Consider the following 23,017-nt stretch of genomic DNA (forward strand, 5'->3'; position numbering starts at 1 on the left):
TGCTGTTCATCACAGGAGCTGCATCGGTCCCCAAACCTGCCTGTGTTTCTGTAGCTAGTCCTCCATTGAACCTTTCCAATTGGCCCCTTTCTTCTGCCATTTGTCTTTTCATGTACACATCAGACAGAGTCCCAGCAGTATTCAACCTTTGCCTAATCTTGGTCTTTTGCCAAGCTGATTCCTCAGCCCACATGCTTTTAAGGACACATCATAAAAGGCGATCAATTATTTTACAGAATCAATTTTAGTGTCTCTGATGATCAACGGCAGCATGGTCATCTCCTTGGTAGTGGATTTATAATTAAAGGGGAACTTCTCTGCCTCTCTCCCATCAGTCATAAAGCGGCTCTCATACTTTGAGTGATATATTATATTAATCAAAGGTCTAAATGAAGCAGTCATCCAAGGAATAATAGTTTTGCTTCGTTCCTAAGGGGAGAGTTCTCCAGTGCCCATATCAGCCGGACCTGTCCAGTAAATCGTTATTCTGTTTCCGTGCTTCCCCCTTATCAATTATCCTTTTCATCTGTTAACTGACTAAAATGATTTCCCTGCAATATTTCCTTCTGGTACCATTTGAGACCCATCACTTTTGAGTAATACACTGTGATCAGTGGTCTCTTTCTGGGCTGGGGCAAGGTGTCCACATTGCAGGAGGGTATCACAATACTCAAATGAACAGATGATGCTAAATGTATACCTATTTAGTTACAGGTAAAGTACTGACTTCTCCAAAAATTAGTCCTCTGATAATCACAGCCTTTGTCAGATCCAAGCGAATATCTCCAGTCCTCCGAACTGGCCCGAAGGCCTGAAGAGAATGGATTTCATTTTGACCCCTTGTTCCCTTCCCTGTACCTACCAAAGTGGAGAACTGTTTCCACGATGGCTGTCTCATCTCAATCACATCTCTTCTTCTTCTCATCCATCTCCATGAAAATAGCAGGAACGAAGAAATGTACTTTGTTGGCTAGATGGAGGGAGGCTAAGCCTTGGGGTCAGCTTCACTGAGCTCCATCCTTTCCCTCGAATCCCAACGAAGTGTGAATATCTCCTGGACATTTCTCTCCCTAGCCAGAAGAAGCTCCCTACATGTATTTGAAGGAGGTGTCCGCAGCTCCTACTCGGTAGTAGTATAAAGGTGTAAGATTTCACTGCAAGGCAATCTCCTGCTGATGTTCTCTCTTCTCATACATATTCCAGGACTTCCGGCAGCTTTTGCCACCTCCTATGCTGCTCGGTACCTTCCTACAAATCTGTTTTCCCATTCCCCAACTGCTTCGTTATGTTGTATTTGAGAACGGGCCACGGCCTTTTCTGGAATTGTAAGGGCACAGCAGCTTCCTAGTTCCCTCCCCTGGCTCCTGCAAGGAAAGTCTGCCTTCACTTTTCATCTGCGCTCCCCGCCCTCCCTTGCTCTTCTGACTCGATCGTGCTCAGAACTGCCTGTTGGATACACAGGGGCTTCAAAAAGTTTGTGGAATAACTCCATTACCACTCAACTCTATTTTTTTCCTTGAACTTTTGAAAGTCCCCTCATATATATTTCTCCAGGCAGAATGTAAGTTCTCTGAGAGTCAGGATAATGCTGTGTTGTGCCCATGCTGCCTTACTTTATTTAATGAGTATAAAATATGGTACTTATTTAAATCTGGAAGTGTTTAAGACACAATGATTGGCTTAGTGACTAGAAGCCTCTTCAGCATCTTTGTGTGTAGATCTATGTTCCATCTTTTATAACTTTTTAAATTTTTATTTTATTTGGGGCTCTTATCACAATCCATACATACATACATTGTGTCAAACACATCTGTACATAGGTTGTCATCATCTTTTCCAAAACATTTTCTTTCCACTAAAGAATTTATTCTGTCCAAGATTATGTTAGATTTATACAAGAGCAAGATCAAAAATGGGCTGTCCCAGGGTCCCAGATCTGTTCACCCTAATAGACTGGGGATTCTTTCTGATGACCACTCTTCTTTGATGAATTCCCCATTAGAAGATACTCTTACCTGGGGTGGATTATGTCTTAGATGGAGAGCCTAGGGCTCTGCAGATGCCTCCGAGGCCTCGCACTTATAAGCATTCTTCTCAGGGACGTAGGGGATTCCATTTGGACTCTCCAGCTTCATAGTTCCCTCAAAAGACCAAGAAAATCCCCAGGCTTGGTCCCAGAAGGGTGGACATAGAATCTAAAACTGAGCACTGCTGTTTGGCAGGTCAGGGCCAGCCAGCGGGGACTGAAGGAAGTGGCATAGTTTTTGTTTTGTTTTTTCAGTTTAATATATTTTAATAGAAAATTTATAGGAACAGCACAGAAGACAGGGAACATTAAAAACACTTACTTGCATGTAGGACAATTATTTAGAAAAGTATAGTGAATGGATGGAATCTACTGTATGATCAAAATGCTACAAACGCCATTTAGTTGCCCTCAATAAGAAATTTACTTTAAAAAATCCAAATTCTAGCATTGTCCAGAAAAGTTTAGCAGGTTTATTTATAATTGTCATAAAGATGAACTGCTGAATCATGTTCACGGCAACATTTTGACTCAAATTCATGCTTTATGTGCTCTCATTAAATATAAAATTCACACACAAATGAAAACGGAAAAACTGCCAATGCCTCATTTCTGTCCCCTATTTTTCCGTTCACAGTCATTGTCTTAGGTACCTTTTGACCCCATGAGGGAAAACAAAAAAAAAACGAAACCTAACGTTCATAACTACCTTTTTTTGGTTGTTGTTGTTTAAGAATGAAACGTTTCCCCTCACAGTGGATTCTCAAACACGTTCTCCACATGTGCGGCACCCTAGGAGGACGTCGTTGGGCATAACTGTTCCGCGCCGGGCATGGATGGCACACAGACTGGCATCTTCAAACAGGTCGGAGAGACCGCCCTCCCGTGCCGCCTGCAAAGCACCAATAGCAGCGCTGGGGCAGCGCAGGTGTGTTTCCAAGTCCTGAGCAATTTCATGCACCAAATGCGGGAAGGAAAGTCTGGGAATCGGAAGTTTGGTGGATTTCTGACATCTACTCTCAAGAAGAGTCGCAGGACCAGGCCAGTGACGTGAGGTTCCCCCACCTCCGTAGCCAGCTGCGTCCTGGGCGCTCACCCCCAACTGACTTGCTGCAGGCAGTCTGCTTTGTAGGAGTCAGGCGAGGACACCTCCTCATTCAGCCCCCTACTCCCTCACCTGGAGCTCAGAGCTAGAGGTGGCGCACCTTGGAGCGCGACCACGATGTGGCCCTGACCAGAGCATTCTTTTTAATAGAGTCATAATCCTTAGAATCCAGGTTCTGTTCTTGTTCCTTGCTTATGACCTTTGAATAAATCTATTTTAATTTAATTTTTTATTAGTTAGAATTTAATCATACAAGGGGGAGTGCAAAAATGCTTCTTCTTTTTTTTACATGTGAGAGAGATGTACATTTACAGTTCATTCCACAAGGTCAGACAGTTCATCAAGCTTTCTATTTAGAGGTTCTGAAAAGATTGCATAATGGTGTGTGACAGTACAAGGCCTGATTGGTGGCAGGCAAAGAACTGGTTTTGCCTCCATGACAATGCACCTGCTCACACAGCCATCCCAGTGCACCGGTTTTTGGCACACACACACACACACACACACACACACACACAAAACAACCCAGCATACCTCTCTTACCCCACACATCTTACTCACCTGACCTTTTGTTTCTGTGAATGACCAGGAACATGACAGGACAGCAACTTGATGACATAGAAGAAGCTAGAAAGAAAAAAAAGAGGGAGGTGCTGTCAGCCATCCAAACAGATGAGTTTGAAAGAATAGAATCGCAGATTGATAAATGTATTAAGTGTAATGGAGAGTACTTTGAAGGTGATGAGGTTGGTTTGTTAAAAAATTGAAATACATAGCTTTGAAAAAAAACAGTCCATTCTTTTTTGGGCCCTCCTCACATATCATATCATTTAATAGCTCAATCACATCCACCAGAATTGTCCAATTCCTACCACAATCCATTTCCAAACATTATTTTCCTACATGGATTCTTGACATCGTCTCCCCTTCACTCCCCTACCACCTGTACCCACTTCCTCCTGAAACCTTATTCTACTTGCTGCCCCATATGTTCATCAGTCCTGGGTTTCATATACTGAAAAATGGGAAAACATATAACACAACTTCAAGCGGGTGACCTGAATGACATAATACCTCTGAGATACACCCTAATATGAACAGACAAAAACAAACCAAACATACAGAAATTTTTAGAAACCAGCTCAGGTCTGGTATGCATCTGAGGGGGGATCTGCTGACAAGGTTTTAACTGTTCAAGTCAGATATATGCCTTCGATCTTCTATAGTCAACTCTCTGATGCACTCTGTTTAGTTACCACTTCCCTCCTATCCCTCAGTTGTGGATAAAGGGAGTTCACTGGAGGCTTATTTCTATGTAGCTCCACTAATGCATATATTTTGAGGACACTCAGTAGAATCCAGAAAAAGATGAATACCCCTTTGGTTATCAGACACAGGGATTAGTGCTCAGCCTGGCTGTAGCTCTCTAATAAAATAGGGTTTCTTTAAACAGCATTTCGAGATTATAGTCAGGAGTCCCGAGGTAGTTTTAAGACAAAACAATGACTATCCTCTCAAATTTCTATATTCTAATTTTATATTGTAAAGGAAACCACAGCCTCAATAATTATAGTGGGTGTCTTCAACACTCCATTCTCTGAGAAAGATAGGTCACAGGAAAAGAAACTCAACAAGGAGGCTAGAGATCTAAACACTACAATTAGACAATTTGACCTTATAGATATTTACAGAGATTTTCATCCAAATACAAAAAAAAATTCACATTCTTCTCAAGCCCACATGGCACATATTCAAAGAGAGACCACATGCTGGGGCATAAGGCGAATCTACATAAATTTAAGGACATTGATATATAGACCTCCCTCTCTGACCAGTGACAAAAGGAAGATGAAGAAAACAAGAGCAAACAATTGGAGGATGAATAACTCTCTACTGCAAAAGGAGTGAGTACTGGCACATATCAGAGATGAACTTAGGAAATTTCTAGAAACCGAGAATAAGCACATGACATACCAAAACTTATGGGACACAGCAAAGGCAGTTTTCAGAGGACGTTTCATAGCAATACATGCACACCTGAGAAAGGAAGAGAGACTCATGATTGATATGCTGGCACAAATTTTACAACAACTAGAGCAGAGTCAGCAGGACAATCCTACTAATAGCAAAAGAAAAGCAATTATAAAAATCAGGGCTGAAATTCAGGAGAGGGAAAATAAGAAAACTATGGAAAAAATTAATGCGGCTAAAAGTTGGTTCTTTGAAAGGATAAACAGATCAACTGACCACTGGCAAACCTAAGCAAAAAAATGAGGGAACAAATTTCAATAGCAAGAATAAGGGATGAAAGAGGGGTCATTACAATAGACCTTAATGAAAGCAAAAGGATATCCTTGTTTGGGGCTAGTATCTTCGGTGGAGCTTGATCATCTTCTTCCAGCACCCTTGGCTCTTGCTCATATACTACTTACTGAAATGGTTGAATATGGATTAGTTGGGGTTAGTTTTTTGTGGTCGTTCCAATGACTGTGTATTCTTTCAATTTTCTTTTGATGCTTCCTGCATCATTCAACATTTTGTCTATAGCAATATATTAGTGCACTGCTTTTCAATTATATTGACTTCAATAGAGTTACCCTTATTAGATTTTATAGATGACCCATCTTGCCCAAATTGTGGATCCTGAATAGATTAATATTACTTTTTTTCTTCTCCAGAAACAAACATATTAGACATAAAGCATCATCATTAGGTCTCACTTAGTTTGTTCTTAGTCTTAGCAACCCCATACACAACAAAAGGAAACACAACCCTGTCCTGTACCATCCTCACATCTGTTGTTATTTTTGAGCCCATTGTTAATTCCGCTCTTTGAGCATAGCCTTTTTTATCAGTGGCCCTCTACTTGACCAAGCCTGACATCCTTTCTTAGGCATTGGTCTTTTCTGAGAATATGTCCGAAGTAAATAAGATGAAGTCTTGTCAACCTCAGTTTTAAGGAGCATTATGGCTGTACTTCTTCCAAGAAAGATTTTTTTGTTCATCTGTCAGTCCATAGTACTTTCAATCTTCTTTGCCAAAGCCATAATTTTAATTCATCAATTGTTGAGTGGACTTCCTTATTCATTTTCTAGCTTTCGCATGCGTATGACATGATTGAAAACACTATGGCTTGAGTTAGGCATACCTTAGTACTTAGTGAAGCATCTTTGGTCTTTAACATTTAAATCTATACTACTGCCCAATATTGCATGATGACTGTATGATCTTGATATATGTTGCCTGGGTGTTTCTCATCCTTGATTATTGCCCAGATGTACCTTGAGTCCAAATGAGACCTCTAAGGGATTTTAAGTAGCAAAAGATAAACAATCATTTAAAGATAAAAATGTTGACATTAGATCATAGAAAGAACAGGTCCAACCTTAAAGGCAGGATTAGAGCAGGCATAGTATTTAAAACTCTGTTCTTGAATCTCACCAGACACATGGGGCCTCTTGGTGTCCAAGATCTTGATGTTCGTGGAAAGCTGAAATATAGACTCCATCTGATTTCTTATTCTCCTTTGTTTACATATTGGTCTAATTTTGCCATACTTTTCTCCATATTGCATAGGAGAATTAGAATATCATGCAGGTTACCCTGATACAGACACAGAGAAGAGTAGCAAGGACAAAAATAAAGAAGCACAACAAAAGAGTTTCTCACTCAGGAACAATGTGTTTCACCAAAAGGCAGTCTGTGAGATGTCAGTAAGGATGATCCAAGATTCACTTTGTGTTGAAACATATGTAAACAACCAGAGAGTAGAGACAGCAGCAAGTGAGAAGTAATTGTTAGTAGTGAAACATGAAAACATGGGCAGAAGCTGAAGGTCTATTGGGGCATCTTGAAGAGTTTGGACTTCGTCTTTCAGACAGTGGAGATGGTAGAAGGACTGTAAGAATATGAAAGAATAAGAACGTGGGACATGGAGGCAGAAAAAGAGGTGACAAAAATATAAAACATCAAGGACTTTGAAATTTATACTCTATGTGCTTGGTTATAAATTGTAACTCAGTAAGAGAAATCAGTAACCTAGAGAACTGATAGTGTGTGAAGTAGAAGGACATGGACACCATCTCAAAAACAGATGAGACTTTGGAGGAATTTATATGTCAATACATTCTATTCAGAGAAGTCTCAACATGCCCTCCAGATTCTCAGTCAAACAGATGTCAATGCAGAGATAGGTCCCTTCTACACTCATTATGGTCAGTGCTGACTTCTATTGAATTACACATAATTGAATTAGGTCAATCTCATCTCTTGCATTCCCAATTAATCCAAGATTCCAAGAAATTTAAAAGAAAGTAAAAAAAATATAGCCCTAGCATCCACACCCACAAAATTTATTGTCATCAATGTCTTATGTCTCCTTTCAATCTTGATTTCCTAGATAAAAATCAACATAAATCTAATACCAAAATATGAAGATTAAATTCCCACTTTACAACTTCTCAGTTATCTCTGCCCCAGCCACCTGGAGCATGTCCATGCTCACAAAGTAAAAAGGACACTTAGAGGTGACAATTGTACTTTTTCACAGCTCATTTTTAAGTGAAATGAGTTTTTCCTATAAATTTAAGGTAAAAATTGGGCCAAATTCTTTTTGACATATGGTTATAGAATTCCCTCTTCTACTATATTTACTAAGCAAAACAATGCCCAATACATAGATTTCAGTGAAACCTGTTGCTATTCAGTAGGTTATGACTTTTAGCAACTCTATAGAGTAGGATAAATCTTTTCTTTACAGTTTCCTAGTCTGTAAATCAGACAGCTTCATCTGACCTCTGTGGTGCAGTTGGTGGGTTTGAACCACTGACGTTATGATTGGAAATGTAATGCTTAACATGCTGTGCTACCAGATCTCCACAGATATATAAATAAATGATAGCTATAGATAGATGATAGATAGATAGATAGATAGATAGATAGATAGATAGATAGATAGATAGATAGATAGACAGACAGCCAAAAGGCCTCAAACTTCTGAGTCTGTTTTTTTCTCCATTTTTACCACATTCTTTACTTCCCCTGTGGATCCTGCACTTCCCATTTTGGATTCCACATGTTGGCAGTTGTATGAGATCTACTGAACAGGCATACACTTTCTCCTTAATGTGACACTCCATCTTGGAAGGGAGTCTTAGACTGTTAGTAACATTGAGTTCATAAGACCCCAAAGCTTCTTCTATCTGAGGCCTGAGCATCTCACTCAGTTTCAGTTGATGTGCCAGCTTCAAGTTCCTGTTAAATTTTGAAGTTTTTCAGTTCTCAGTCTTTTAAACACCCTACTGCATCCCTTCACTTCATCTTACTCAGATGCTGACATCAAATTAGTCTTGCCATTTAAATTTGCTTTAGATGTTATATGTGAGTTCTTGATTTTGTCAACGTAGTTTATTTATCTACTTCTATGGAGGATTTAGGAAGATTAGAAATGTATGCTGCTGCAGCTGTTAACCTCCCAAAATTGATTCCTTTATCATCCTTCCTGCCTTTCTCCCACCGCTCACATTCACACAATTACTGAGCAGTCAAAGCTAGCCATGTCCCGTTCCTTAAGTAAACTCTCACCTGTGTTCCTTCTTATTAGAATATTCTTCCACCGCTCCTCTGTCTTACAAACTCCTGCTTCATACTGGGGAGAATACACTAAGAGTAGCAAGATAAGCCAACAGTCACCATAGTAAAGAAATAATAAATATTAAATCTGGATAAATGAATAATGAACAAAACAAAAACAGAAAAACGATAGGAATGAACAAATCTCCATAAAAATAAAAATCCGTCACAAAGAAAACTACAAAGCACTACTACAAGGAAACAGTCCTCTCCAGCTGCCACTACCGACTGCCCTGAAAGTGCGAGAAGGCCTGGGATAGAGTAGGAGAGAAATGTGGAACAAAACCCAGTCATAGAGCAGGCTTCCTGGTTGGACAGAGACTGGTAGCGCCCTCTCTACTATTACTCTGACTCACCTTCATATGTGGAACTATACTCTACCCTGGCTTAATTTTCAGTCAAACAATGTAAGGGGAATAGTAACACTAGGGAGGTAGGTCCACCTTAGAATAATCAACAATCAGAAATCAAATGGGCAGCATTTTCCCAAGGGCAAAGTTCAGAAAGGACAGGGAAGAAGGAGGAAAAAGGAAACACAGAGGGGAAAGTTAGATAGGTGATGTTACATTGAGGGAATTGCAATAAATGAGATGAAACAAACAGTACATGAGTCGCTGAATGTAAAATTGGTGATCTGCTCTGTAAACATTTACCCAGCTCAGAATAAAAAGTTTAAATTTAAGATAAAACAGGAAAGAGACCCATATAAATGAAAGAATATATACCATATTCATGGATTGGGAGATTCAAACTAATGAAAATGTCAATACTAACCAAAACAATCTATAGATAAAATGCAGTCCAATCTAGATTCTAACAACATTCTTTAAAGAGAGGGAAGCACTAATCCCTCCTTTTATATGGATAAGCAAAGGACTGCTAAATTCATAGAAAGTAGGAAGCCTCGCAATCTCTGATCTTAAAAACTCGAATACCTAATTCTAGGATTCAAAACAGCCTGGTAACAGTTCAATGACAGACTTAGAGTTCAGTAGACCAGAACTGAGAACCCAGTAGTACATCTATCCATTTACATATAGAAGATCTTTGACAAAGGACGGAAACACATTAAAGAGTGAAAATATTGTCTCTTTAACAAATGGTGCTGACAGAACTATATCCAGCTGCAGAAAATTGAAACAGCACTCATATCTCACATTATCTACAAAACAAACTCAAAATGGATCAAATGTAAATCCTCCAACTATCAAGATAATCAGAGAGAGTCACACATCACATCTTGCAGTGGGCGCAAAGGACTGATGCTTCAGCCTGAGCACCGCTTCCATTCAGACAACATATACCACTGTGTTAGTGTGTTAAAACATTTGTCATTGTGCATGTTTTCTGCTATTTATTTCCTTGAAGTATCATAATTTTATTTACTGTATTATTTTAATATTAATGTACCATATATATATTGTGCTTAGTTGTTTTAGAGGTATTTCCACAATGTAGGGCTATTAACTTTGTGTTAAAGTCCTAGAAAAATTAATTTGTAAATGTAATTTGGGGGTCTCAGAACCAATTATTTGTTTTTTCGTTATTTCTCCTGGGAAAAAATACTTTTCCATATTTAAGCATGACTTTGGAACAACTTGACTTTGACACCAAGGTATCACGGTACTGCTATATACACAATCTTGCACTGAAGATGGTACATAAGTAAATATATGGATGGATAGACATGCAGGCTGAATGGTGTGGGAAGCTACCCATGAATATATATACGGGTTTGACAGAAGATATTATATTCGTATATTTATCTTTACTGCAGATATACTCGTGAAGGCTATGAAGCATTCAGAGAGAAGTTATGAAAACTTCTTAGACATAACCAAAACACCTTGAGGAAATGAATCGCTAGGTCTACGGGCTCAGGGCTATAGTCTTGGAGGACATCAAGGTCAATTGGCATATCAGTGTACCAAGAAAATGTCCTATACCCTACTTTGATGGGTACCAAATGAGGGTCTTAAAAACTTGTGAGCAGTCATCTACAGTACAACTATTGGTCCCGCCCTTTCAGAGTAGAGTGAATAAAATTGAAGATGCATGGAAACAATTCATCCAATGCACAAATAGACCAAATAACATCTGTCTCCACCCTGAGCCCAGAAGAGCTAAATCATGCTGCCACTACAACCGATCTAAAAGGATCACATTTGAACATCCTGCATAGAGTGTAAGAAAAATGTGGAAGAAAACTCACCATAAAAAAAAAATCAGTCTTACTGGTCAAATAGTAGATCTACAAATGAACTCATCTTCATAGTTCAAATTTTAGTCAAACAATAGACAGGTCTATAAGGGGGCAAATAACCCTAAGGAGGTGTGTACACCTAAGAATAATCAGCCATTTGAGATCAAAAGGTCAACATGCACCCAAAGAAATAATTCTGGGAGGAAGAGGGTGAGGGATGTTACATTTAAGGGAATTTCACTAAATTGCATGAAACAAAATCTGGAAAACTGATCTGCTCATAAACTACACCTGGTTCAGAGTAAAAAGTTATACAAAAATTTTAAAACTTTTATTTAGACTCATTTTCTTTGGATCAGACTTCCATGTATAGTCACAATATCACATGTGTGGTGACATGATTGTTAAAATCTTGTGCTACTGAGTGAATAAACATGAAAACTCTAGGACTCTCATTATCAGCAGGATGTTTCCTATCCAGAGACTTGTCAAATCCTCATGTTAGTGGACAGGCTAATACATGTGCAAAGCATCTAGAATTGGTAAGTGAACAGTTCCATTTTTTCTATAAGAATCAATTAATTACTAAATATTCAAACATGAATTTTAAAAGCAGCTCAGTAATTTATGCTAATAAATAAATATTCCAATAATACCTAGTATTTAATTATAGATAATTATTAGTCTGAGTAATAAATTACTACTCTGATTAGGTTTTATGCATAGTTGGAGCATTCAAAAATGAAAATTTCCAAAGTGTGTACCTCAGAACATGTTTATTGCATTATAGATCACTGAATGACTGATGCCAAACAATAATAAACATTTGAAAAGTTAAGTAAATAAATAGCTCCAATTGGTCTCATATTGTTCAAATATGGATGTCTTCATACACCCTAGAAACCAAAGACATAAAAACAAGATGCTTTTTATTGCCCATCCACATAATGCATATTTTAAAAATGACTACAGAGAAATTTGACCAATGAATTCATGTAGTGCTAGGTTAAAACAAACTGGGAAAAATGTTTTTGGAAAACAATTTGAAAATAAGATTATTGAGTCTACAAAATGGTTGGTGACTGATTTCCCTTCCGAGATTATATCCTAAGGTTGAGTAGTAAAATATTAACAAATATGTCTGTGGGGGAAACTCAAACTAGCCTTTCCACTACTCTGGGACAGTTACACAAAGTAAATCATATAAATGGACCAATAGGTACTATAATTTATGATTATAACCAATTCTTTTTAGGCAAACACAAATAGGAAAAATGCAGAATGAAAAAATACAATATAGGTAAAGGTTGTATTTAAGTAATTGTCTTCTAGAAACTTCTGTGTGTAACTAAATTTTGCATATGCTTAAATTAGATATTATAAATATATAATAGAAGCAATGATTAATCAGTCCCCAAAATCGTCTATATTTTCCATCCCAGTGTCTGATGTTTTTTTTCCCACCCTCCTTTGGGAACTCTCTCCTGAGATCCTCCTTAGAGCCATGAGTAGGTCAGGCCCCCAGGAGCAGACAGAGAAACTTGGGCCAGTAGAGTCCCATGGGGGACTAGCAAGGAAAATCTGTCTTCTAGTCTTGAGAAGTAGGATAGCAAGTGAAAGTTGCTCCCAAGAGGGTGGTGTCTAAAAGTCCAAAGGAAAAGAGTAGGTTTCTCAATACAACCCTTGGGAAATAACTTGCTATTTTCAGGATCTAAATAAGGAAGGAGAACAGGAGAAAGTGGTAAAAAGACCAAAGTCACAGCTTTCCCTTGAAGGTGAGTTGAATGTACCTGAACTTCCAAAGAATTGACCACTGTAGCGAATAGAACCTAGACCTCTGTAGACAGCTTCCCGGTGGGTAAGTACAATCCGGAGAGGGAGTCAAAGACACTGAAGTAATCTATAGGTGCCAGAAGCTACATTTTTCCTTTGGTTCATCCAGGTCTAATCTTTAGAGATTAAGTCAAAAGTACAGAGAAGCAATTCATTGCAAATTCGCCTGGGTTGTGAGGCGAGAAGGAGAAATCCCAAGTTGATGAGCTTTCTTACCTAGTAGCTCCGTCACACATTTCAGCCTGAATGTGTCTCTTGGTTTGCTTTATGTTAAGCAACCTTCCTTCATGATTTAGACCTGATATTATCAGTGGGTCTCTTCAGTGGATTACACGCATGCTAAAGGAAATATTCATACACTTGGGATAGAAAGATATCTGATCACCAGGGTTAAAGAGCAACAAAACTGTGGGTCTATATTGTCTAAAAGGGGCCAGAAAAGGAGGAGACAAACAGGTGAGGCACAGATACCATGCCTTTTCCAGAGGCCAGAGATTGTAGCATTTATTTAGCCTTCCCTGTATACACACACATATGCACACACGCACACATGCCATTTACTTAATACATAGGTAGCTATTACTCTCACTATTTCTCAGTCTAGGAAACTAGTGAAAGTGGATGGCAAGAGATTATATTGCCTAAAATCATAAAGTTGGAAATATTAAAGTTTGTATTTGAACTTATATTTGTCTTGCTTCTAATTCATGCTTATTTGACCAAAAGAAAAAGTCTATTCCTGGTGTCTCAAATCCACTTTCAGAAGGTCTCTCACAGGATGTGTAGGAATGTGCCAGTGTTTAAGTGTGCATTCTCTTTAGTAGATTGATATAGGAAATATTTCTCTGGAGTTCAAACTGTGCCAGTTGTCACCTTGGTGGATATTATTTTTATATGTATGTCCACGTTCTCTTCATTCCAGCCTATAATTCAATTGGCCAAACTGAGCCTAACAAAAATCAGTTTGGAAATTAAGACTCTGCTCTGACAAAAAAAAATGTTTGTGTGTGTAGTGAGTAGCCACTCCCGATATCGGGTTTACCCAAAACTGACTAATTATATCCCCTTTCTACTTTAAGGTTGTAATCCATCACAATATTTTAACAGAATGCTTCAAACATGCTTCTTGATATGTGATATATTTGTGCAGTGACTAGTGTTCCCCTTAAATCCCCACCCCATTTCTTTAATTCCTGGACTTTGGATGCCTCTTCTAAGATGTTATATAGTATAAACACTTGTACAGTGAAACTACTCCAATGTGTACAGTGTATTTGTGGTTCGTTCCTCACAGTTCACACTGAGAAGTCAGGAAAGGGAAGCTGCTGCCATGTGATGAGGGTTTCAAGTGTATTCGATGCATCATTGTACTAATACTTTGTAGTATGTATTCTCCCCGGTTTACACGTGAAAGACTGGTACTCAAAGAGGTTAAACAACTCGCCCAAGCTCACAGAATAACAGCCCTGAAATAGGACAACGCCATTTGTTAGACCACAAAGTCAGTTTCCTGAATTTCTCAGTGGTGCTGCCCCTCAAGACCACTGTCTCTTTGCCATGTGGTCTGATAAGAGTCTGCATCACTTTGCATTCGACCCCTCGGGAAGTGATTGCGCAGCTGTTGCCACTTGCATCCATAGAAAAGCACCTACTTCATAGAAATGCTGAAGAATAATAGGTGAGTGCTAATGTTAGAAAATAAAATTTTAATTTACAAATCTTAAAAATTTTTTTAAGTAACTAGTCACTGCTTAACCAAGAAGTAAGAAAACATAAAAACTTGAATGCGTGCTGGAGCCTGAATTAGAGACCTCATGGTTAGGCATTGGGCTGTGATCAGCATGGTCAGCAGTTGGAAATTTCACCTAGCAACAACCCGGGCCAAAGGCCGGTTTTTCTACTCCTGTAAACACTCAGAAACCCACAGGGAGTCGCTAGGGGTCAGCAGTGAGTTTGGGGTGTTTTGTGTGGTTGATCAGTTGGGTTTGGTTTCGAGGCTACAAAAGGCATCTCATGTGCTTCTTTGCTTTGAAAATTACATTACTGCTTATTTATATGACATACTTTTTGAAATGTGGATGGGCCTGTTTAGGAGGAAATGGGGGTGGTTTGTAATTATGTTCTCTTCCCTCCTTAAAGATCCACTGTAGTATAGACTAGAGATACCATTGGTCTGGGATCTGCTAGGATGGAGGAAATTTGCATGGTAAACACTCAGGAAGTGGGAAGGCAGCAACATTCCTCCTGAGACCCATAGCTATCTAACCAACAGGTGACAGATGTTTGGGACACAGAATAAAACTTTGTAAATCATTAAAAATGTGCATAAAGAAAGTTATCTTGGCAAGTGTGGGTTTCTGAAGCTTGCTCCTTCTGGTGGGAACCAGCCGGGAAGGATTGGGAAGGCAGATCAGATGCAGAGCTGGGCCCGTCAGTCTGTGTACATTCCAGTTTTGAACATTGAGGGAGTGACGTCACAAGCATCACTAGATCCTTAGTTGGAGGCATCTGAAGGGCCAAGGGGTAAAAAGAGGAAGATACAATCCTCCTCACCTCCTCCTCCCCCTCAACCCTTTTCATCTCTTTAAACCATAGAAACCAAGAAGGACTAGTTAATAAGATGTGTGCTGACTTTTTAATAGCAGCTCCTTCTTTTGAATTCCTGTTACCAAATAATAGGCAAAATACTCAGAAAGAGTTGCTTATAAATGATGTACTTCTTACATGATTTAATCTCAAATTATTTGCAATTCTCGGTCAAGAAATAAAATTTATAGTATAATCTTTCTTTACAGTAAACTTTTCTCAAGGAATTCCATTTATTCTTCTCATTCTGCTTATCTGTGAAATTTGGATGATCTTAAATAAAAGATCCTTTTCCTTGAGACAGTGAGATCTAAGCCACATGTGATGAACTTCGAAGAAGTCCATTTGATTTGACCATTTTAGTAAAGAGCCGTGAGTCCTTTTGGAAAGTGGGAAATTGTACTTCACTACCATGATAGTTCAGGAACCCTGGTAATGTAGTGGTCATGTGTTGGGCTACTAACTCTAAGATCAGCAGTTTGAAACCACCAGCTTCTCCAAGGGAGAAAGATGAGGCTTTCTACTCCTGTAAAGAGTTATAGTTTTGGAAACCCTATCCTATAGGGTAGCTACGGTGCAACATAAATTGGTTTAGATTCGATGACAGTGAGATGATGTAGCTATTTAGACTTTTGACTACCAGCAGCAAGGTCAGAAGTTCAAACCCAATAATCTCTCCTCAGGAGAAGGACGGGCTGTCTCCTCCCATACAGACTTACAGCCTTGGAAAACCTAAGGAGCGATTCTATAGTGATCTATAAGTAGAAATTGACTCAATGGCAGATGATTTCTGGATCAGGTAACATGAAATTTCAGGGGTGCTGGTGGTTAGGGGTTGTGTTTGGCTGATAACTGAAAGTCAGTGGTTATAACTCTTCAGTGTAAAAAGAAAGATACAGTAGCAGTCTGCTTCTGAGATTTGCAGCCTTGAAACTGTATGGGGTGATTCTTTGTCATTGTGAATCAGAATTCACTGAATAACAATGACTTTGGTTTTAGGGTTTTAACATTTTCCTAAATAAATTGACCCTTTATTTATGTTTTTGTACCGGATTTTGTTATTTATAACCCTTGATCGGTACTAAATGAAAAAATATAAACATGTATGAAAAAGTAAGGAAGCTAAAAGCACCAATAATCACATCTACCCCAAATCAATGCATAATGTCTAGGTCTGAATCTTTCCAGAATTTTTCTATTTAAGGATGTGTGTGTATCTATATGACACATACATTTATTTTTAATGGAATTATAACACCTCCTCACTTACCATATGATGTGAACATTAATCCAAGTAAATGAAAAGCTCTGAAAGTGATATCAATATAATGGCTAGAATTCCTTGAATGGGTGTAATAGAATGAAGCAACTGGTTTTTTTTTAACATATATTGTTTCCAATTTTCTCTTAGTATAAAAGTATGTAATTTCATCTAGCTCATAATTTTTGTTATCAATGTTACTTTTATTGTTATTAATATGGTGATGAAGTGTATACAGACACTGGTATGAGTACATTACATGGATTTGCATTGTCATTGCACATAAAACGCTTATATTTTTCCCTTTTCTTTTAGGAAAAACTTCTCAAGGCAAATTAACCCAGCAGATGGGCATGCATACTTGGGGGGACTTCTGCAGTATAACACAATTTTACAGTGGAAATAATGAGCATGCCTGTTTCGATGTTTAACAAGGGGTTATATATAATGTAGTTTCTTTCTTAAATATTTAAAGTCTTGATTTTCAAGTTGGCATTCAGAAGTCTTCTTTATTTTAGGTTCCATCCATTTCCTGGGATGAAAATGGAAAGCTAGTCTACAGTTACCACAGGCAGTATCTCACACAGAGGCCAAGGTCTAAAATAGTGAACTCCTGTTTACTGGATATACCATATTCATAAATATGTTTACCTTTTATAATGCCTGCTTGGCACCGACCTCTTTCTGGCTAACTGGCATCCCAGGGCTGGAGTCCCTGCACATCTGGCTTTCCATCCCCTTTGGCTCCATGTATCTGGTGGCTGTGGTGGGGAATGTGATCATCCTGGCAGTAGTGAGAACGGAACGCAGTTTGCATCAACCCATGTATTTCTTTCTGTGCATGTTGGCTATCATTGACTTGGTCCTGTCAACTTCTACAATGCCCAAACTGCTGGCTATCTTCTGGTTCGGTGCCTCCAACATTGGCCTGAATGCTTGCTTGGCCCAGATGTTTTTCATCCACTGCTTTGCTACTGTTGAGTCAGGGATCTTCCTTGCCATGGCTTTTGATCGCTACGTGGCTATCTGTGACCCACTACGCCACACCTCAGTGCTCACCCATGAAGTAGTAGCCTATTTGGGACTGGCTGCCCTCCTCCGGGGAGTACTTTACATTGGACCACTGCCTCTGTTGATCCACCTGAGGTTGCCCCTTTATAGGACCCAAATAATCGCCCATTCCTACTGTGAGCACATGGCTGTGGTCACCTTGGCATGTGGTGACACAACAGTTAACAACTTGTATGGAATGGGAATTGGCTTCCTGGTATTGATCCTGGATTCATTAGCCATCACTGCCTCTTATGTGATGATTTTCAGGGCTGTGATGGGTCTGGCAACACCTGAGGCAAGACTCAAGACCCTGGGAACATGTGGTTCTCACATCTGCGCCATCCTTGTCTTCTATATCCCTATTGCTGTTTCTTCTCTCACCCACCGCTTTGGCCATCGTGTACCTCCCCATATCCACATCCTTTTGGCCAACTTTTATCTCCTCATCCCACCGATCCTCAATCCAGTTGTATATGCTGTCCGTACCAAGCAGATCAGAGAACGACTCCTATATATTCTTAAGGCAGGAGCTCGACCCAGGTGACTGGTCTACATCTATGGCACATATAGATGTTTAGTGGAAAGGTGATGTAGAGGAAAAGGCTCTCACTGGGAAAGCCCGTGCAGTCCCTGGGTCTTGCATGATCTGTAGATGGGAGTCTCAGAGAAACGCTAGAGTCTATCCTGTTTGAGCATGGGTATTCTGCACAGTGGAGACCCAGTAGGAGAATGTGGCGAAGGAAAATCAGGACATGGGTTGTGTACTAACAAATTCCTTCCCCTGCCTATTTTACTTTGTAAAGTTACACCCAAGAAGGCACACCACAGAGAAGTAAGATCATTTCTATCCTTGACTCTTGATAAAGAACTTCTAATGTCACTTTGAGTGTGTTAGAAAGCAAAATTTCTAGAAATTAGAATTATACTCCAACACCTACTTGAAGATAGTCTACAATTCTATTAGTAAGGGCCTGGGCACTTACAACTGTGGTGTTAAGCTTTTGTGGGCCTTTTGACTTGCACCAGAAAAGATGGAGAAATTACATGAGGGATTTTAGTCTAATGGAACTGAAGGCCTCAAACCAGGTTATGCCTCAATTTCAATAGGCAAAAGCCCATATCTCCTCCTAATAATAGGAAAGGGGAGACAAAGGATGAACGTTGGGAAATTTCATTTCCGAGATCCTGAATGGCACATCTGAGAAACAGTGATGGAATTCAACAAAGGAAAGACCATAATGGCACAGTGATTGGCATCAAAAGGGTGACCTACAGGAAACACTGGTGATTTCGTGGGATAATTTTTGCCTTCCAGGCAGGAAGTTCATGTTGGACTTCCAGACCAGTGACAGTCATGTAGTGTCACCACTCATGTATCAATGCAAGCTTGCTGAACAAGTTTCTGCAAAATATTCAGCCTAAGAAAGGCAGAAAGACTTGATCTACTTCTAAAAGGCCAACGAGACTCCATGGTATCACAAGCATCTGCTCTGCATGCCATCACAGGGATGGAAGAAGGCTTGTCGTGATTCATTCTGCTGTGGATGGAGTCATCATGAGTCAAGGGCTGAGACCACAGCAGCTAAGAACTATATTAACTTAGAGGGTGCTAGTATTTAAAGTTTTGTAAGCTTCCGATACATCCTGGGTACACAAAGGAGAAACAAGCAACGGACCATGACTACAATGGTGCTAAAGGTATAATATCATCCCCCTGGGGTGTCTGTGTTGGTGTCAGAGGGAATCATGACTACAGAGCTGGGAAACAAGGAAAATAATAAAGTTAGCTTTTCGCCATATCCTTCCTTCCAAGACAGCAGTTCTCAACCTGTGGGTTGCGACCCCTTGGGGGGGGGGTCAAACGACCATTTCAGAGGGGTCGCCTAAGACCACCAGAAAATATAGCTGTAAGAAAATTACAGTTGTGAAGAAGCCATAAAAATGATTTTATGGTTGGGGTCACCACAACATGAGGAACTGTATTAAAGGGTTGTGGCATTAGGAAGGTTGAGGACCACTGCTCTAAGACAACTCCCAACCTCCCAGCACCTCAACTGACATGAGCTAGAGAACATCTTTCAAGGCTAAATGAAATAAAAGATTGTTATAGATAGACAATGATGATAGATAGATAGATAAATGTAGATGTAGATATAAATACAGACGTAAACATGGACATAGACATTGGTTTATAACACATACAGAGTAATCTCGATAGAAACAAAAAGGTCACAGGATAAAAGTAGAAGAATTTATTTGTGGAGCATGGTGTTTGAGGGCTCGTGTGAACAGCAGAGGTGCACCTGTCAGGATTAACACTACAGGACTCCTTTGGTACCTGGTTTTGCAGGAGAAAGAAACACACGTCTACATTCCTTTCTCCTATTCTTTTTTCACATCCTCATATTTCTTCTCCTTTGGTGGGTCTCTGGCTGGGCATTTCAGAGACCTCACATAATGTAATCCTCATTTCCTTCTCTGCGACACCACAGAACACGTCAGGGTAGCATTCCTGTCCTCATAGATTAGGTATCTTTGCCCTGAGCACAGATCTGTAACATTGCTCATGTGCAATAATATTTTGTGAATGGATTTGTAAATGAGAAACCCACGTTCTTATTAAAGATATATGAATACATGCATTTACAAAGAAAGGGTTGTATTCTGTGAAAAGGATTTTCAAGGATGTCTTATTCAAAATGCCAGTGAGAGAGATTAGGCATAGCATACACACATTGAAAAGAAATAAAGGAATACACAGACTGGCTTAAAGGAAGAAATAACTTTCCAATAAGCACAGTTGTCTACCTGGGTACTTGGAGCACTGGAAGGCTGTAAGTTGGCCTAATAGGAGCCTTTAGGCAGAAAATGAATACCATCTGTCAGAGTGAATACGACAGAAGCTCAGAGGCTCACAGTCTTCTCTTATATAAACAATTTTGGAAGAATCATGACATGCCCAAGAAGACACTGGATCAAGACTATGATCCAAGAGAGCTCGGTCAAGAAACAACAAAATCCCCACTGTGAGCCAGAGACTACCAGAGAACACAGAGCTAAGAACCTGATCAGAAAACTGAGTTTTCAGACACAAATTTCTTCCATTAAATGAAACATAGCTGAACACCCTGCAGTCCTTGCGCTTCTTATTATGATGCACTATGATTCCAATATTCAAATTATCCCACACTTCTCCATCTGACCCACAGTCTCCATTTACAGATCTTTTCTCAGGAATAGTCCTATGATTCGCTCACGAATCTGCTTAGTCTTGACACCGTAGATGATGGGGTTAACCATGGGTGGGAAAAGCAGATAGAAATTGGCAAGAAGAATGTGGACATGGGGGGCAGCCCAGCGAGCCACTCGGTGCATGACTGAAGAGATGACCACAGGTGTGTAGAAGGCTAGAATGGCACCTATGTGAGAGACACAGGTCCCAAATGCCTTGTAGCGGGCCTCCTGAGAGGCAAGCTGCAGAACTGCCCGAAGGATAAAGATATACGACAGGATGACAAACAGCAGATCCAACACCACAATAAACATAGCCACGGCTATGCCATAGATATTGTTGAAGCGTGTGTCCCCACAGGCCAGCCTCACGACAGCCATGTGCTCACAGTAGCAATGAGCTATGGCTGGGCCTCGGCAATAGTGGAAGCGTCGGAGCAGGAAGGGGAGGGGAGTCATCAATGCCACAGCTCGGGCAACAGCAGCCATGCCAATCCTGGTGATCAGGGTCCCGGTCAGCACTGTGGTGTAGTGAAGTGGTCTACAGATGGCCACATAGCGATCAAAGGCCATGGCCAACAGCACAGCTGACTCCATGATGGAGAAGGAGTGCAGAAAGAACATCTGCACCAGGCAGCCATAGAAGCTGATCTCTCTGTCCCTGAACCAGAATATGGCAAGCATTTTAGGCAGTGTTGAATTGGAGAGGACCAGGTCAATGGTTGCGAGCATGGCCAGGAAGATGTACATGGGCTCATGGAGGGCGGTATCAGAGCGAATGATGAAAAGGAGTGTGCAGTTGCCCAGCAGAGCCAGTGAATAGGCTGAACAGAAAGGGATGGAGATCCAAATGTGCAGATGCTCCAGGCCAGGGATTCCCATTAACAAAAAGGCAGCTGGATGAGTTGAGGTCCTATTGGAGACAGTCATTCTCAATTCTCTTCTCACTTGTCTATTTCCATAGGAATCCTTCCAGAGGGTATCCAAGGTCAGCAGAAGCACAGAGTTCAAGTTCAAACTCTTATCACCTATGTGGAAAATGTACAACTATGTGTATATTTTTCCATTTCTAGACCTTAAAAGAAATTGTGAAATAAAACCAATTTACATGGAGAAATAAATCTAAGCCATGTTTCCTGCCCACAAACTAGTTAACAAAGTCCTAGAGATGTTAGAATAATAAATAACAATAAAGCGAGAATTGCAATACCTCTTCCGAGAAATTGAGTGAAAAGAGAGCATTCTTGTTTCCTTCATGTTGCCAAAAGAAGTTTTATAAAATATATGGATTATGGCTTTGAGTTAAATTCTTATCAAAAAACAATTATAATTGTCCTATTGACTCTGAACTCAAAATACATAACAAATTTTGAAATTGGGTCTTTGTCCTGAAATAACAAACTATATTTAAAAGTACTAATCATCTCAACACATGATAATTTACTGTTCTCACTATTCTATAGTTTGTCTTATATGAGTTCTCTGTGTCCTTATTTCACATCTGGAAATGTTGCCAATGAAAGTGTTACCACCAGCTAACTTGAGAGTGTTAGGAGCCCTTTGCTCTCCGGCTCCTAACTTTAGTTTGACTTCCATTTCTATATGAGAGCCCCTTACCAACCTTCTCCCTAGTGTTTATATCAGAAGGGATGCTCCCCTCAGAGCGTCATTGCAAGGCCGACCACTGATCATTCTTTTTCATTAGAACACCTTAAAGAGTCTAAAATTATTTGACGTGATTATAATCCATTAGTTTATTTGTCAGGGAAGAAAAAAATTTTAATGAGGAAAGAAAGGCTTTACAACAAATAATGTTGGAGCAACTGGACATCACCATGAAAAAGATAAGGGGAGGACTCTCAGTGAGATGAGTGGGCTCAAACACACCGATTGTGAGGAGGGCAGAGGACTGGACATTGTTCCATTACGTTGTGCATCAGATCGTTAATAGACTGAAATGACTCCAAGACAGCTAACACTAAACAACGAGTGAAAACGTGAACTTAAGAATGATATACTGCATGATTCCGCTGTCATTATGAAAAAGATTAAATGACATAGACAGCAACGAGATCAGGGATTTCCAGA

General features: G+C 39.7%; 2 protein-coding genes across 2 annotated transcripts; one reads left to right on the plus strand and one right to left on the minus strand.

Annotated features, from left to right (window-relative positions):
- The first annotated feature begins 17,288 nt into the window (after positions 1–17,288).
- LOC142446904 (olfactory receptor 52M1-like) lies at positions 17,289–18,242 on the plus strand. The gene has a single exon (XM_075548637.1). It carries the CDS (start codon positions 17,289–17,291, stop codon positions 18,240–18,242), a length of 954 nt encoding a protein of 317 aa, XP_075404752.1.
- Positions 18,243–20,914: 2,672 nt separating this feature from the next.
- On the minus strand, positions 20,915–21,859 carry LOC142446905 (olfactory receptor 52K1-like). Its single transcript, XM_075548638.1, has one exon. The coding sequence runs from the start codon at positions 21,857–21,859 to the stop codon at positions 20,915–20,917; it is 945 nt and encodes a 314-aa protein (XP_075404753.1).
- Positions 21,860–23,017: the final 1,158 nt, after the last annotated feature.

Source organism: Tenrec ecaudatus, chromosome 4 (genome assembly GCF_050624435.1).
Source record: "Tenrec ecaudatus isolate mTenEca1 chromosome 4, mTenEca1.hap1, whole genome shotgun sequence".
NCBI lineage: Eukaryota > Metazoa > Chordata > Mammalia > Afrosoricida > Tenrecidae > Tenrec > Tenrec ecaudatus.